Here is a 17,649-nt window from a genome sequence, read left to right on the forward strand (position 1 = left end):
TTTCAAAGGGAATTCTGAACAAGTATAGGGGAATATTAATTGCTAACTAGAATTAATTTAGCAAAAGAAAGTCTTAGTCTTCTGCTGGTGTTTTTAAATATAGACGGCATACTTACGCACAGTGAGAGTTGGGAATTGAGAAGGGAAAATTTTCAGCCAATATTATGTTTCACGGCAACCAGTTGCAGATATGAACTGGTGCAGGTCAGGCCTCAGTTCAGCCCTTGGTGAGATGGGTGTTTATCTGCAGCCCGTTGGCTGTATTCTGTTGTCTGCCGTGGTAAATGGCCTCTATCGGCAGAGCCAGGGCGTAGCTTCCTCTAGCCATTTCCTCCTTCTCAGGCTCGTTTCCTCTCGGAGCCAGCTCTGCACGTCAGGGGCTATTCTCCCTGCAGGAAGGGTCGGCTTGCAGCCCCCGCAATTGTTTCTGTTTCTATGGCGCCTCAGGTTGGGGGCAGCCAGGTGCTGGAAGGGACTGGAAGGTTACTCCCCTTGAAGGGGCAGATAGGCCCTGCGCTCAAGCCCTGTTTTTCCCCGTAATTAAACATTGTTTAAAAAGATGATCATACTCTGCAGATTTTGCCCAATCCCAGGATCATCCTGGGAAGGAACATTCTCAGCTGTATACTTTCCAGTGTTTTTCCCAGAGCTCTAAGTGTGCAGTGACTATCTAAAATAGAAGGAATACTGAATTCCCTGGCTGTCCAGTGGTTAGGGCTCCACGCTCTCACTGCAGAGGGCCTGGGTTCGATTCCTGGTCCAGGAACCTAAAATCCCACAAGACACGTGGTGTGGCCAAAAAAAAAGAAAAGAAACAGTCATATATTTGGGACTTCCCTGGTGGTCCAGTGGTTAAGAATCTGCACTTCCACTGCAGGGGGCACGGGTTCAATCCCTGGTTGGGGAGCGAAGATCCCATATGCCACGCAGTGCAGCCAAAAAAAAAATTAATAAAATGAAATAGAAGGAATACAAGTGCTGCCTCATTTCAAAAGTAAAAACCCAAATACATGTGTAATAAGAACTCAAGATTCTAATCACTGTACATCATTTTAACACAAACTCATTGAAGTTTCCTGTGAGCAGGACTCCTTCTATCTTAAGGTTGGAGTCAAGCCTTTTTCTATTTTGTTCGACTGGGACAGAATTGAAGCAGGGACCTTAGGAAAGGTTTCCCCAGCCTGTGCCAGTCTGAGGGTAAACTTAGGTTTTGATCAGAAACTTTAAAATTCTAAATTAGTCCTTTGAACTCCTTTGTGTTTTCTCTTTCCTCTTTCCTAGTTCTGTAGAAAAGTTCTTTTTCATAAATTCCAGGCTTATCTTAATTGAACCAAGAGCAGAGTGAGTTTTTTGTTTCTTGTTTTCCATAACTCCATCTAGAATAAGCCATGAAGAAAAAAGACTGTCGATTGAAAGTCAAGAGGCTTGAACCAGAGATGCAGGAGACCTCAAATAACCCCAGGCACCTTCCTGGCCTGGGGATGGGGAATAGTCCTTCTAACTCTCACATTCGGATGTGGAAGTTTTTGATAGTAGGAGGACCCTTTTCCTTGGGCTGGGGCTAGCAATGATAAGATTAGCTCTGGAGGGCAGGAGGAACTGGGATGGGGACTGTGGGGACCCAGGTGTTGTGAGAGTGCTTCTCAGGCTTAGCTTCTTATTAGAATCACCTGGGGGAGCTTTTGCAACTCTGACTCCCAGGCTCTACCCCAGCTCAATTCAGTCAGGACCTGTGGTGATGGGACCCAGCCATGTGTATTTGTTAAAGCTCTCCCAGGTGATTCTAATGCATTAGAACTGCAGTTTTATAGGATTGGAGCCAGCTGCAGTAAGGGGCCCTATCCAGCAGAATTAGAACCTCATCCTACTAATAAATTCTGCCCCTTTGAATTTAGTGTCCTGATTTTAATAACTTTTCCCTAGAATGTATCCTTTCCTTGTTATAGAAGTCTTAAGGAGTCAGTGATTCTTCTCTATAGAGTGTCACCATGCCCATTTTCAGTTACCTGTAGAAAGTCTCACTTTCCTTCATTTCTGTGGCACTGTAAGTCTCCTGATCCTCTTCATCCTTACCTGACCATTCCTTCTCAGTCTTCTTTGGTGGCACCTCTTCTTCCATCCACCCTTAACTGAAGAAGTCCCAGATTTTGCCTTTGATCCTCTTTCCTTTTCAATCAGCCTCCTTTTCTCTGGTGATGGCTTTCATTCTCACAATACCAACAATGATCCATTTGTGAGTAACTCCTTGACATGTACCTCTGACCTTCATCTCTCTGCCGAGCTCCAGGTCCATACTGTCACCTGCCTGGAGAAGTTCTAGAGCTCCTTCCCCTCCCTCTCTCCTCCCATCCATCCATCCAACCATTATTTAGCACAACTGTTTCCTACAAAGTCAAACAAGACATGGGGGTCGCTGGCCTGGCAGTCTTCACCAAATTGGAAATACAGACACATCAACAAATAAACCCATACACTGAGAGAGATGCAAGGTGAGAGTGGGTTGGCAAAGCGGTGGCACCTGGGGGACATGGGGCACTGGAGGAGAAGGTAGGCAGGAAAGAGGAGGAGATGCTAGGCTAGACTCCTAAGGATTGGCAGATCACCAGAACACTGGTGGGTATAAGACAGTGCAGTGTGCAGAGAACTTCAGAAGTTCTGTTTGGTTGGAACAAAGAATTGGATTTTAAGGGGTTCAGGGATAGGGTGGTATTGAGAGAAGAAATTGGAGAGGGAGGCAGAGATGTGACCACAGAAGGTGTCCCATGCCATGCTGAGCAGTTTGCACTTTGTAAGTGGACATTTGAGAACTTATTGGGTGTTAAGTGATGAGGTGAGGTGTTTGTGTTAGAAAAGTCCTCCTTCACTGTGACTGGGTGGACAGATTGAAGGCTTCCTCATGGGCATTTAGAGGAACCACAGCATGATACTTCTGTTGGCCTATATCACCAGCTCTGGTTGTCAGAGACTCTAGTCATCGCTGACTCTACCTGCCAAGGCCTCTGGACCCCAAGCTGGTCAGTCCCCAGACGCTGCTGCTTCCTTCCCACTGTGGCTGGCTGGCTGGTTAGCTGGTGGTTGGTTGATTTGCATCCGGTTTTTTGCATCCATTTCTGTGCCTCCGTTCAGACCATACCTTTATTCTGTCCTGTACACTGTATTGGAGTTATCTTCCAGCAAATCACAAATATAATTATTATTACCTGTTTAAAAACTAGCAATCGTTCTCCACAATATAAACTTTTTAATTCTGGCTTTTAAAACTTCTGCACTTTGGTGCCTGTCCTGCCTACTTTTCCAGCTTCTTCTCCCGCTACCCCTCTCCTCTCTTGGCCTCTGTCCTTTGAACTTCTCTCTCGATTCCCCCTGATGGGAACAAGCCCTTTCTGGTTCCCACCTCCATATCTTCACTCATGCAGCTTCCTCCACTGGAAATGACCTTCTCTATCAAAGTCAATGCATCTTCCATTTCTCTTCCACTTGGAGTCAGTCCAAGTGTGGTGGCTAAGAGTATGGCTTCTAGAGCCCAACTTCCTGCTTTTGAATCCAGGCTTTGCACTTGCTGGTTTGGGCAATTTCCTTAAACTCTTTGTGCTTCAGTTTTCTCTTCTGTTATATAGGGAACTAATAGAACCTATCTCATAGGGCGGTTGTGAAAATTACAATGCACGTAGAAAAATGCAATGCATAGCACACTATGGCCAAATGTCAGCTCTTGAGATATTATTTTTGTTGTTTTTCCCCCAACTCCTCTTTTACTTTTATTTATTCTGTCGTTGTTAGCCTGTTAAGTATTATTTGTGAACATGTCACTACGTCGAAACCGCCTAGAAGTCAAGAACGCTGTCTGACGCACATAAATATCTTACCTCAGTGTATGTGGTGGCCCAGTGCTTGAATATAGTAAACACTCAATTTTTATTAACATACTTTGATCACAGCTTCCTAACAAGATGTAAACGCTTTGAAGGTGAACCACACTCATGAGGAGACAGGGGGACGGGGAGTTGTGGAGCAGGTTGCCTTGAGGCCACTTCTCCAAACTGCATGCGCGCGGCCCCAGAGGCAGGCCTGTCTTCGGTTGTGATCCCCTAATCGTTGGACTCAATCCTATTATCTGGCTTGATCCTATTATCTGGCTCAGGCAACTGGCGGGAAGAAGTTGTAGGGCCCTTCCCCCAGCTGGGCAGCCATCAGCCCAGTAAGGAACAATCCAGGCGTTCTAGGCCACCTTCAACCAGACAGACCTGTCGGTTGGGGGTGCAGTGGTAACTGGGTTCATCACCGGGCTTCCATGACACCTTTTCTTCAAAAGTATTGTGAACGGTGTGTGTTTTTCAGAAATCAGACGACGAGGTTCCAAAGACCCTCTGGTGAAGGCTCTTCAGCTGCTCGACAGCCCCTGTGAGCCAGGGGAGAACGGCACGAAGCCCGAGGCGCTGGCCAAGAGACGGAGCTCCAAGGAGCTGCTGGGAAAGCCGCCGCAGCTGTACGACACGCCCTACGAGCCGGCGGCTGAAGGCGGCCCGCGCGCCGAGGGGCCGGAGCGGAAGGCGCGGCTACCCCAGGACGACGAGAGGCCCGCGGCCGAGTACGAGCAGCCCTGGGAGTGGAAGAAGGAGCAGATCGTGCGGGCGCTGTCGGGTGAGGGCTGGGTCCGCGCCCCCCGCTCCCTCCTGCTTTCTGCTTCCCTGATGGAAAACCCCGCCAGCCGCAGCCGGGGCTTTGCAGCCAAGGCTCTTTTCTTTATGTTCCTCAACTGCAAGCCTCTTTTCCCAAGAAATCTGATGATATGGGGAAACGAGAATTTGGCTGTGGTTGGAAGACCAGGACTGAAGACGAGCCCTTAATGTTGCATGTATCCTGTATCCTTCTGGGTATCTTTATTTTCCTTTATCTCGGCAGTATGCAACTATTTTGGAAATGCCTTAAGTCACTATCGAAAGACCTTATCTAATCACCACCAAAGCTATCAAATGAGAGCAGCTTTTTCTAACTCTTACTTTGTGCTACTCTTCAAACCTGTTAAAATCCCTGTTTATAAGATGCCAGTAGTGGATCAAATGGATTAGAGGAGAGGTGGTTGGAAAGCTGGAGGAAGCTAGGTTTTTTTTTCCTGTCAAAAATCCTCCTAAAGGAATCAATTCTTCAAGTATGAACTTTTTTTAATAACTTAAGAGGAAGTTGATAAGTAGATTGTCAATAGTTATTAAAGGTAATTCTCCCTCCTGCTTCTCCCTGGCCACCGAATTTCTTTTGCCTTTAATTTTAAAAGTTAGGGATATCTTTTCCCTCTAACAGTAAAGCTATGTTTTTGATTAAAAGTATAGTCAGTGTAGGGAATTCCCTGGCGGTCCAGTGGTTAAGATGCTGTGTTTCCACTGCAGGGGGCACGGGTTCGATCCCTAGTCAGGGAACTAAGTAGGATCCGCAAGCCACACAGCCAAACAAACAAAAAGTATAGTCAATGTAAAGGGTGAATAGAAAAGGTAGTTTGTTTGATAGCAAACATTTGAGTCAGGTTTTCTGTTTGTGTGCTTTAATTTTTTTATATAATTTTATTGAAGTATAGTTGATTTACAATGTTGTGTTAATTTCTGATGTACAGCAAAGTGATTCAGTTACACATATACATACATTCTTTTTCATAGTCGTTTCCATTATGGTTTATCACAGGATATTGAATATAGTTCCCTGTGCTATACAGTAGGACCTTGTTGTTTATCCTATATATAATAGTTTGTATCTGCTAATCCCAAACTCCCAATCCTTCCCTCCCCCACCCCCAAATCAGTTTTTGTCTTATTTTAGAATTGTTTTCCACAAATCTCTGCTGGGCACCTGCTACAGTGCTAGATGCTGCTCATTTTATCTCTTTATCTTCTATCCAACCTAGATGTCATAGCATCTCTAAGGCACTATTAGTAGTTTCTTTCGGAGTTGATTTTTCTCTTTATTATTTCATAGTGAAAACTTCATTTGGTGTCAAAGAATGATATGCACTCTTGCAGGGAGTGATTACCTGTAACTCTGTTTAGTCTTTTATTCTAAATATACCAAAACGAAGAGTTTTTTATAAGTGCATGCTGAAGGGACTTCCCTGGTGGTCCAGAGGTTAAGACTTCCCTTCCAATGCAGGGGGTACGGGTTCGATCCCTGGTCGGGGAGCTAAGCTCCTACATGCCTCATGGCCAAGAAGAAACAAAACATAAAACAGAGGCAATATTATAAAAAATTCAATAAAGACTTTAAAAATGGTCCACATTGAAAAAATCTTTAAAAAAAAACATGCTGAAATATACTAAAGTGGTTTCCTCTCATATTCTAAAACTGTTCTACATTAATAAATATCTTGCAGAAAAAGTGGCTGCATGTGGATGCTAACAGTATGATCAGATATCAAAGACAGCAGGAGCTCAGCTATCCCAGGGCCTTTTGCAGTATTTTTTTTAATTAATTTATTTTATTTATTTTTGGTTGCATTGGGTCTCCGTTGCTGCACGCGGGCTTCCTCTAGTTGTGCTGAGCTGGGGCTACTCTTCATGGCAGTGCGTGGGTTTCTCATTGTGATGACTTCTCTTGTTGTGGAGCACGGGCTCTAGGAGTGTGGACACCAGTAGTTGTGGCATGAGGGCTCAGTAGTTGTGGCTCGCAGGCTCTAGAGCGCAGGCTAAGTAGTTGTGGCGCACGGGCTTAGTTGCTCCACGGCATGTGGGATCTTCCCGGACCAGAGCTCCAACCTGTGTCCCCTGCATCGGCAGGCGGATTCTTAACCACTGCATCACCAGGGAAGTCCCTTGCAATGTATTTTAGCTCAAATTAAAGAGGAGGAAAAGCTTCTTTCCTAAGATAAGGCAGACAAGGTCTTTTCTTTGAAGTTTACATGGGTCACCTCAGTGGCCTCTGATGTTAAATGGAGCCTTCCTTCCAGTTCAGTTTGAAGGCTCTGAGCGACCTTCCGTCAAGGAGGAGACAGTGAGGCAACACCACCGACAGAAGAGTTGGACCCAGAAGATCTTGAAGCCAACCCTCTCTGACCACAGTGAGGGGGAAAGAGTGGACCCAGCCCTGCCACTGGAGAAGCAGCCGTGAGTCTCCTCCACAGATAACGTGTAACACACAATGACCGGGAACTTGGTCGGGGCACACTGGACCATTTTACATGATTCTTTTTGGTGCTGAATACTTGTCTGGGTGGGACTTGTTAGTGAAAACCCATTTTCAAAGCCCAGTGCATTTGTGCAGAGTAGAGAATGCACTGCATCCCCAGAACCTGATCTCAAATTCCATTCCTCCGCATAGAGTGAAAACTTTTAAAATGGCACTAGCCCTGTTAACTCCCTCTTAGGTGATTGATAGGTTTTGTGATCCAGGATACATCTCATTTTGTCTATTTTGAATGGGAAGCAGGATCTAGTCCAGCTCTTGAGCTTTCACTAGAAGTTCATTTCAAATAATGCTCTATGGAATGATGCCCTGTCTGGACTGGCGTCTTGATGCTCGTGGTTTCTCCCCCTGCCCCATTTTTCAGTTGGTACCATGGTGCCATCACCCGTGCTGAGGCTGAGAGTCGACTACAACCCTGCAAAGAAGCTGGGTACCTGGTTCGAAACAGCGAGTCAGGGACCAGTAGGTACTCCATTGCACTAAAGTGAGTATCGTAGCCTCCCTGTCCGGATGCAGGAGAGGAGACTTTCCTATCATGGGTAGATGACCAGGCCAAAAAAGCTATACTTTGAAGGTGGTTCACAGGGGTATGTTCTGTCAGAAAATAAGATGCATTTGCTTGGACAACAGAGTAAGACATGCTCTGATTAGAATGCAAAATTGGGGGAATTCCCTGGCGGTCCAGTGGTTAGGGCTCAGCAGTTTCACTGACGTGTGGCCCCAGGTTCAATCCCTGGTTGGGGAACTAAGTTCCTGCAAGCCGCATGGCATGGCCAAAAACGAAAAAAGAATACCGAATTGGTATTGGGTAAATGTCCCAATACCTCTTATGATAAAGAGAGTCCCATTTTATTACTGTTGTACATTGATCACTTTCTGCCTTACATTACGTGATCTAAAGTAGGTCCTCTCAGCAGAGAAATAATTCTTGATAAAAAAAATAATTTCTAACAGGATAGTTCAGTGGTTCTTTTATTCCCTAGTGTTTGGGACTTTAATAAATCCGATCCCTTGATTGTCAAAATGCCAGCTGCAATTTTGGTACTAGTTTCTTTTGATGAAAAAGGAAACACTGCCTGCAATGACTCCCCTGCCCAGTTGTACACAGAACATTCATTTTGGCCTGGTAGGCCTGGTGGAGCTGGTGTCATGGAAATTCTCCTTGCTCTTGCGAGTTCAGTGGTGCTATATTGGAGGATCATTGTCAGGAGCCCTAACAGCATTTCCTTCCTGAGGAAGCTGAGCCCCTGCAGCTGAAACAATCAGACTGGAGGGGATAAGAGGTTGTCGGGGGGAGCAGCATGGCTCAGAAAACGGGATAGGCCACCAGATACACAATACCAGGAATAGCTTTGCTGTGTTCCTGAGACTGGTGCTCGTGGATTAGATCTTTGAGCCTTCGGTGCCAGCTGTCATTATACACAACCAGGAACAGTCTTTCCAGATTGGGTTGGCCGTGGGGGGAGGAAGGAAACAGTTTTATTATTATTATTATTCTTAATGTGTTCTTTGGGGAGGAAACCTTACACATGTCCTTTTAGCCATGACAAAGAGGGTGATTTTAAACCTCACCATCGTGGTCTCATACTTGGGTTTAAGCACTAGTTTGGCAATTTGGGGGCCAGGAGGGACTGGACATTTTTTTTTCTTTTCGGTCCAGGGCCTGATGACTTGTGTGTATTAAGGATAAACAACCCAAGGGATGCTACACGTTTAGCTGAGGGCTGTGAAGCTTCTGAGAGCTTCACTGGAGTGCTGAATGCATTTCTGTTTGAATATCACAATTCCAGGAGTGGATGGGAACCTGTTCGCCTGTGAATCTGGCTGAGATTGTTTTCAGTGGGGAGGGATCCCTCTGCTCACTCATTCATGTCTTCTCCTCAATTTTGGTTTTGTTCCAGGACTAGTCAAGGATGTGTCCACATCATAGTGGCCCAGACCAAAGACAACAAGTATACCCTGAATCAGACGAGTGCTGTCTTTGACAGCATCCCGGAAGTGGTACACTATTATTCCAATGAGAAGCTGCCTTTCAAGGGGGCAGAACATATGACCTTGCTCTACCCTGTGCACAGCAAGCTGCACTAAGGTTCAGCCACCAAAAGCCCCAGCGGGGCCTCTCACACCTAGGAGGGCATCAGCACCCAACCAGTATCTCAGGGGACAAGGCTGGACTGCACCATAATATTTTGGAGGAAGCGGGACGCTTCATTTAGGAGTCAAAAAGTCTTCGGCCTTGAATCCATTCCATGACACTTGGTTACTGACCTGTCCCTTTTCTCCTTGCTAAGTAGTTCTACAATGAGAAACCATAATTTACCAGTTGCCTCCAGTCCTGGAGTAGGGTGCTCTATTTGGGGCGTGACCCTCAGGAAAGGTAAGTCAGGAGTCCAGAAATATTAGGATTCTCCAAAAATGTGCTAGTTGTTCCGTGGAATACCTGGTCTCCAAACAAACCAACAAAAATGCACTTGGCTTTTACATAAGACAACAAAAAATGATCATGTGGACCCAAAGAGCATGTAATATAGGACCCCTTCTTGGGGGAAAAGCACGAACAGTGGAAAATAAGTAAATAGTGGGCACTTTGGAGAAAGCTATATTTCTCTCTTGAGGGTCCTAGTTCAGCTCCGGAGTCCATAAAAATTCACAACTGTAGGGTCTGGCAAAAGGATTATTAAGAAAGTTTGTGTTTTCTCAATTTCTGTGGACTTTTTCAGCAAATCAGTAATATAAGCATGAATAAGAAGGAAGATGCCTCTGATTTAAGAATCACCAATATAATTAAGCATTGGCAGCATTACCATTATTCTGAATTACAGAATAAAATACACAACGAAGATTTCATTTCTGATTTTTAACAAATCTGAAAATTTACAAAGCTCAACAGCTGTTTTCTTATTGAATAATTATACAGAACTTCTGATATATTTTGTTTCACCTTTGCTCATTTTAGTTATTGGAGCCATTTTTAATTTTTATCCCTAAAATTGGATTTGCTTTGTATTTTAGAGTAACTTAAAAATATATATATATAGGGAGTTCCCTGGCGGTCCAGTGGTTAGAACTCCACATCTCACTGCCCAGGGCCCGGGGTTCAATCCCTGGTTGGGGAACTAAGATCCCACAAGTCATGCAGCATATATATATATATATATATATATATATATATATATACACATAAACTCTAGGATATGACTGTGTGAACTGGGTCTCTAAAACCTGCAAAGTTTCTCTCATGCTGTACAAAGCAGACCGGTTGGCACCGTATAAAAATATTTTAAAAGACTGGCATTTTCTCTATCTACTACTGCTTAAAGATATTAAAATAATATTCATAGTACCATTATGATTTATTGTGAACTTGTATCGCCAATGTACTTACTGTGAAAAAAAAAAACTGTGGGAATGGCATACTGTGAGAAGGCTACAGTGAGTGGCTCTATAATTACAACTGAGCAGATGTTTCTGTATTCTGGGGTTTGTAATTTGGTTCTTGAAACTGGTCCAGATGCAAATGTGCTGACTGTCATCAATGAAAAATTAACTTTTGTAACTAATGTTAAATACACAAAAGAAATGTTGATTCGGTTAATTTTTAGGAAAACATATCCTTCTAGTTATTAGTTATCATTTTACTATTATGATTTAGAGATTAGTAAATATTCGCTTCTTTATTCAGTTAAGATTGTAGCCAAAGAATCGTGTGATCTTTGTTTTTAAAACTTTGAAAGGAACTTTTCCTCACTGGATGTCAAAGATTTTATTAATCAAGAATGTTCTGTTTTTTAAGTACTGATAGAATTTTTTAATGTATTGGTTTACGTACTATATCTTTAGTACGAGATTTTTTTTTTTAATTTTTAGCATTTGTAGTTCCAATTCCATTAAACAGATATTTATTATCTTCCATATACAAATAATTCATTCTGTTAAACTTATTTTCAGTTCAACATTCTAGAAATGAAACCTTATTTTTTACTTAAACGTATTCTACAAAGGAAATACAGCAGTCACCCTAATTTTAATAAATGCTGAAAGCTTTGTAAACTTTTTCTTTGTGCACTAAATGATTTTTGGCCCATACCCAGCAACTGTGATGAATGTAATAATGAAATAACATTTTGAAAGCAGACCCGATACATTAAGTATTTATTGAGCTTCTATCATAGGCTCAGTATTGTGCTTTCTCTATATTGTTTTTCTGTGACAGTCATGCTGTTTTCTTTATATAATTAAAAGTGGAGATGTGGAGTTTATATATGGTCCAGTTCCTTCGCAATTGTACAGGAGGTTATAAGAAGAAGAAATATAGTAAATTCGTAGAAGGGGGGTAAGCTACTATTTTCTTAAGGTTGTGACACAAGCTGACAAAAGCCAGGGAATTCACAGCTGGGTGGTGGCACAAAGTACCATATGTTCTAAAAACAATTAGGCCCAGCAGGGTTTCCCTAATGGCTTCCTTGTTAAGCCTCCAGAGCCAGCTGATCTGAAGCCCTCTTGACGTGTCTCCTCTCTGAGCTCTGAATGCTTGTGCTTTTTGTCATTTTGTCTTGATACAAGTATTTTCCTGTAGTCGTAATTCTTTTGAATTCATTCAGTCTCCCAGAATATTTTCTGATTCTTTCTGGAGAGAATAATGTCTTCTAGCAAATTTGTACTCATTTGCCTTGAATTTTAGCATCCATGGAGCTTCCTACAACTGTTCCTTCCCCTTTATCACACCTCCTTTTAAAAAAATGCTCTGTTCCAGGTTATGAGTTTATTTCATTGGCTCATTTCAGGCCTATAAGAACAGAGGGTAAAGGGACATTTCTATTTATTTTGCTACCATAGCTGTTTCTATCAGGATGGATTTCAACCACTGGAGTTGGTGTATTTAAATAAGTAGGAATAAAATAATGGAGAAATGGTAATATATGTACAGAAAGGTAAATGTTGATATGCCTATTCTGTTCTGAGGATGGAAGTGTCCTTTTTAGTTATCCAAAGTATTTTCTTAAGAATCATATATAAAAAGAGCCTTTATTCTTATCTGTTCAAAGTCTCCATGCTTGGCGGAATTGTTACTCATTTATTGGCCTCTGCCAGAGGACGGGGAGGTGGGCAGATAATGCATAGGGACAGCCAGAAGATTTTGAGATAGGTAGGAAAATAATCCTAATTTATTAATTGGGTCATTTGACTATGTCATTAGTCTGTTAACGGCCACTGTTAGTGAATAAATCTTAATACTTAATTCAGAAGAACAACTGAGCATTTGAGACATTCTTCAAGTTGCTTTTTAAATGAGAGTAGCATTTCTATTCTCTTAAAATGTCCTTTTTTAGTCAAAGGTTAATGGCTCATTTTTCCTTCAGTCTGGGGTATATTTCATTTCCCTTCTCTCCTCATCCTTTTAATATTTAGCAGAATTTATTTGATACCTTTCTCACACGTCTCATTCATTCGTTGTCTCTTTCTTATTTTCTGTAACCAGCACTATTTTGGCCTTATGATCTCTTTAGAATCACTCTTCTATATTGTTGTCTCCAATTTTTGTACCCCCATTAACTTGGACTTAGAGAAACTTGGCCTGCGGTGAACCTTAATTTATTCTCCTTAATTTCTGACCCTATAGAAAGAAAACGGTGGTGTGTTACTGCCATCTAATGGAGAGAAAGAAAACTGCAGTGGGAAAACAAAGCGCATTTAGGGCAGGGTTTTCTGAAGGATTTTTGATACAGTCCTTAGCAAGAAAATGATGACACAGCAGTTGCCATCTTGAAATCTGCCCTTTCCTGCGGAAAGGGTGATTTGCAACCTAATACAACCATCGTCACGAGGCCTCTGGACTATGGCTGGATCATGTCGTTTAGAATCTGAAATTTTAATGAATATGCTGGCAACAGATCATTGAGACAGGCATCTCATTTTGTCAAGTTCTTACCCATTCAGTTATTTTGTCAGGGGGACTTAACATTTTAAGTATCAACTAATACATAGTTTTAACTTTTGAAAATATCTGAAGATTGTATGTAATACTGGTGCCTATCGGTAGTGCTTTAGTAATTTATATCAGAAAGATTTTATAAAAATTTCTGGATGTATTGCAGTAGCCAATATAAGCTGCATGCCCTCCTGAAGATTGGTTTACTCTGAAATGTAACTTTAAATAAACATTATTCCAGGAAAACCAGTGTTTCTGCTTGAGTCAATTAGTTTTGAGAATCACCTCCCTTCATAAAAAACACTTTTCTGCTATAGCAGAGAGGGTCAAAAGTTTCATTTGCAATCACCGTTGATGAAATGTGTAAACAAACCACAATTGAACATAACCAGCAGACGTGACCTTAATTTTTTTTCTGAGTTCACCTTTAGAGCCCTCCTATTATGTTTTCCTTCCCAAATAAAACAGGACCACACTGAAGCTCTCCTCTTCCTTTCCTCAGCCGTCTTCTTCCAGAGTAGGCGGTTGTTACATTTGTCCTTGTCCCTGACTAGGCGTCAGAGTTGTGGCTTTGCTTTTGTTTTTACCCTTGTTTGTTATTTATACAGATGCCCCCAGCCCATCCATAGCATGTGATGCTGCAATCTGTGATGAATCTAAGTTTTTTAAACTTCTACCAGGTGATTTTGATACCCAGCCAGGGCTGAGAACCACCACTGGAAGCAACTGTTTAGAAACGCACAAATAGATTCATTTGAGTTTCTAGAAGAAGGCTATAGTGTTGAGTCTTTCACTATCAAAGTCTTAATTTCCATTGAACATTTATATAAACTGCCACCCAGTGGTACAAGTGCTTATTGTTTTTTCCCATCTGTGTTAACCGAAAAGGAAGTTTGCATTGAGAAATATTCACCTCCCCAACATCACCAGAGCAATTGAGTAATTACTTTCAGAATTCAGGTTGAACACATTTACAAGAGCCCAGGGTTTGCTGAGTATTGGATTTTGACCCTGTGAAAGGCCAAGATGTAAGTAATGAGAATAGACTCTTGGCTACGCTCCAGGTGTGCTCCTAAACAAATGCTTTTCATGCTACATTATCTTGCTTTAATCCTCCACAACTCAGTGAACCAGGTAGCCTCATTTTTCAGATAAAGACACTGGGTCAGTCACATAGTAAGTAGTAGCCCAGATTGCAGCCCAGGTCTAATTCTGGAGTGGCTCTTAATTGGTGTACCTAGACAGGCATACCTCGTATTATTGCACTTTAATGCACTTCACAGATACTGCGATTTTTACAAGTTGAAGGTTTATGGCAACCTTGCATCGAGCAAGTCTGTTGGTGTCATTTTTCCAACAACATCCTCTCGCCTCCTGTCTCTGTGTCACATTTTGGTAATTCTCATAGTATTTCAAACTTGTTTATTATTATATTTGTGATGGTGATCTGTGATCAGTAATGTTTGATGTTACTCTTGTAATTGTTTTGGGGCACCATGAACCATGCCCATATTAGATGATGGGCTTAATCAATAAATGTTGTGTGTGTACTAACTGCTCCACTGACTAGCCATTTCCCCCATCCCCTGCTCGGGCATCCCAATTCCCTGAGACACAGCAATATTGAAATTAGGCCTATTGGTAACCCTACAATGACCTCTAAGTGTTCAAGTGAAAGGAAGAGTCTCTCACTTTAAGTCAAAAGCTAGAAATGATTAAGCTTAGTGAGGAAGGCAACGCCTTAAGCCGAGACAGGCCGAAAGCTAGACCTCTTGCACCAGTTAGCCAAGCTGTGAATGAAAAGGAAAAGGTCTGGAAGGAAATTAAAAGTGCTACTCCAGTGAACACAAGAATGATAAGAAAGCAGAACAGCCTTATTGCTGACATGGAGAAAGTTTGAGTGGTCTGGATAGAAGGTCAAACCAGCCACAACATTCCCATAAGCCAAAGTCTAATCCAGAGCAAGGCCCTAACTCTCTTCAGTTCTTTGAAGGCTGAGAGATGTGAAGAAGCTGCAAAATAAAAGTTTGAAGCTAGCAGAGGTTGGTTCATGAGGTTTAAGGAAAGAAGCCATCTCTGTAACATCAAAGTACAAGGTGAAGCAGCAAGTGCTCAAGTAGAAGCTATAGCAAGTTATCCAGAAGATCCAGCAAAGATCATTAATGAAGGTGGCTACACTAAACAGATTTTCAGTGTAGACAAAACAGCCTTCCATTGGAAGAAGATGCCATCTAGGACTTCCATAGCTAGAGAGGAGAAGTCAATGCCTGGCTTCAGAGCTTCAAAGGACAGGCTGACTCTTGTTAGGGGCTAATGCACATGGTGACTTGAAGCTGATGCTCATTTACCATTCCAAAAACCCTAGGGCCCTTAAGAATTATGCTAAATCAACTGTGCCTGTGCTCTATCAATGGCCCAACAAAGCCTGGACGACAGCACATCTGTTGACAAAGCCCACTGTTGAGACCTACTGCTCAGGAGAAAAGATTCCTTTCAAAATATTACTGCTCATTGACGATGAACCTGGTCACCCAAGAGCTCTGATGGAGATGTACAACGAGATTAATGTTGTTTTCATGCCTGCTAGCATAACATCCACTCTGCAGCCCATGGATCAAGGAGTAATTTCCACTTTCAAGTCTTAGTCTTTAAGAAATACATTTCATAAGGCTCTAGCTGTTGTAGATAGTGATTCCTCTGATGGATCTGGGCAAAGGAAATTGAAAACCTTCTGGCAAGGATTTGCCATTCTGGTTGCCATTAAGAACATTTGTGGTTCATGGGAAGAGATCAAAATATCAACATTAACAGGTGTTTGGGAGAAGTTGATTGGAACCCTCACAGATGACTTGGAAGGGCTCAAGACTTCAGTGGAGGAAGTAACTGCAGGTGTGGTGGAAATAGCAAGAGAACTAGAATTGGAAGTGGAGCCTGAATATATGACTGAATTGCTATAATCTCATGAAAAAACTTTAATGGATGAGGAGATGCTTCTTATGGATGAGCAGAGAGGTAGATGTTTCTTCTACTCCTGGTGAAGAAACTGTGACAGTTGTTGAAATGACAACAGAGGATTTGGACTATTACATAAACTTAGTTGATAAACCAACAGCAGGGTTTGAGAGGATTGACTCCAGTTTTGAAAGAAGGTCTATTGTGGGTAAAATGCTATCAAACAGCATTGCAGGCTACAGAGATATCATTCATGATAGGAAGAGTCAATGCATGCAGCAAACTTCATTGTTGTCCTATTTTGAGAAATTGCCACCACCATCCCGACCTTCAGTAGCCACCACCTGATCAGTCAGCACCATCAACAATGAGCCAAGACCCTCCACCAGCAAAGATTATGTACAACTCACTGAAGGCTCAGACACTGGTTAGCACTTTTTAGCAATATAGTACTTTTTAAAGCGTTTTTTAAATTTTTTTTTATTTATTTTTGGCTACATTGCATCTTTGTTGCTGCGTGCGGGTTTTTTCTAGTTGCGGTGAGCCGGGGCTACTCTTCGCTGCGGTGGGCAGCCTTCTCATTGCGGTGGCTTCTCTCGTTGCGGAGCACGAGCTCTAGGCACGCAGGCTTCAGTAGTTGCGGCACGTGGGCTCAGTAGTTGCGTCTCGTGGGCTCTAGAGCGCAGGCTCAGTAGTTGTGGCACGTGGGCTCAGTAGTTGTGGCTCGTGGGCTCTAGAGCGCAGGCTCAGTAGTTGTGGCATGTGGGCTCAGTAGTTGTGGTGCACGGGCTTAGTTGCTCTGCAGCATGTGGGATCTTCCTGGACCAGGGCTCAAACCCGTGTCCCCTGCATTGGCAGGTGGATTCTTAACCACTGAGCTACCAGGGAAGCCCCGGCAGGTGAATTCTTAACCAGATTCCTTGCCGCCAGGGAAGTCCCGTCTTGCACTTTTTAATAAATAATTTTTCATAAGCAGTACAACCTGGCTGAACTATCCCAAAACAGAGGGATTATAGTTAGTTAGTGAAAAGCTTACTCAAGTTGTAAAAACATACAGGCTCATGAAAAAAATTTTAATATGCATAAAAGAAAAAAGAAGGTGCAAATCTGGTCTTCAAGCAGCTCCCTAATGCTCTTAGGATATCAAAAGATTGCTCACCACAGAGCATGTCCAAGGCAGGCCTCCCCCCCAGCCCCAGGCCCTGCACCAGCAGCCTCCCTGGGCCGCCCCCTCCACCCGGAGCCCTCCTCCTCCGTCTTCACTCTCCCTATCCCTTCCTTCCCCGACTCCCTAGACCAGATTAGTCACTTGCTCCCAGAGAGAGCGTTTGCACCTTAATTGTGTGGCTCAGTGACACTTGGGGGAGGAATTGATTCCTCTTATATCCCTGCAGCCGGCGTGGTGGTTGAATGGATCTCATGGCCCAGAGAGAACCACCTCTTAGTGTGGTGATCATTCACCCCTTTCAGAGGCAGTGGACAGAAAAAGATTCCCACGCCATAAAAAAAGCACAGTTAGGGGATTTCAAGGAAGTTCATTAAAGTTTACACCAAGGAAGCAACAGAACACAGAGTTCAGAGGAATAGATAAAGGGCTGATACAG

General features: G+C 42.9%; 1 protein-coding gene across 2 annotated transcripts in view; it reads left to right on the forward strand.

Annotated features, from left to right (window-relative positions):
• SHE (Src homology 2 domain containing E) overlaps positions 1-17,649 on the forward strand; it is a 29,395-nt gene that overhangs the window by 8,192 nt on the left and 3,554 nt on the right. Inside the window, exons 3-6 of one of the 2 annotated variants that reach the window (XM_022559474.3) lie at positions 4,339-4,641; positions 6,929-7,085; positions 7,529-7,648; positions 9,066-17,219. In XM_022559474.3, the coding sequence (XP_022415182.1) occupies positions 4,339-4,641; positions 6,929-7,085; positions 7,529-7,648; positions 9,066-9,252 (767 nt within the window). In that variant the 3' untranslated portion in view covers positions 9,253-17,219. Of the gene's footprint in view, positions 1-4,338; positions 4,642-6,928; positions 7,086-7,528; positions 7,649-9,065; positions 17,220-17,649 lie in introns of those variants that run through there. The other variant, XM_089914572.1, reaches the window with a different exon arrangement.

This window comes from Delphinapterus leucas, chromosome 1 (assembly GCF_059928025.1).
Source record: "Delphinapterus leucas isolate spDelLeu-1000000601 "Yukka" chromosome 1, BTC_Dleu_Yukka2, whole genome shotgun sequence".
Taxonomy (NCBI): Eukaryota; Metazoa; Chordata; class Mammalia; order Artiodactyla; family Monodontidae; genus Delphinapterus; species Delphinapterus leucas.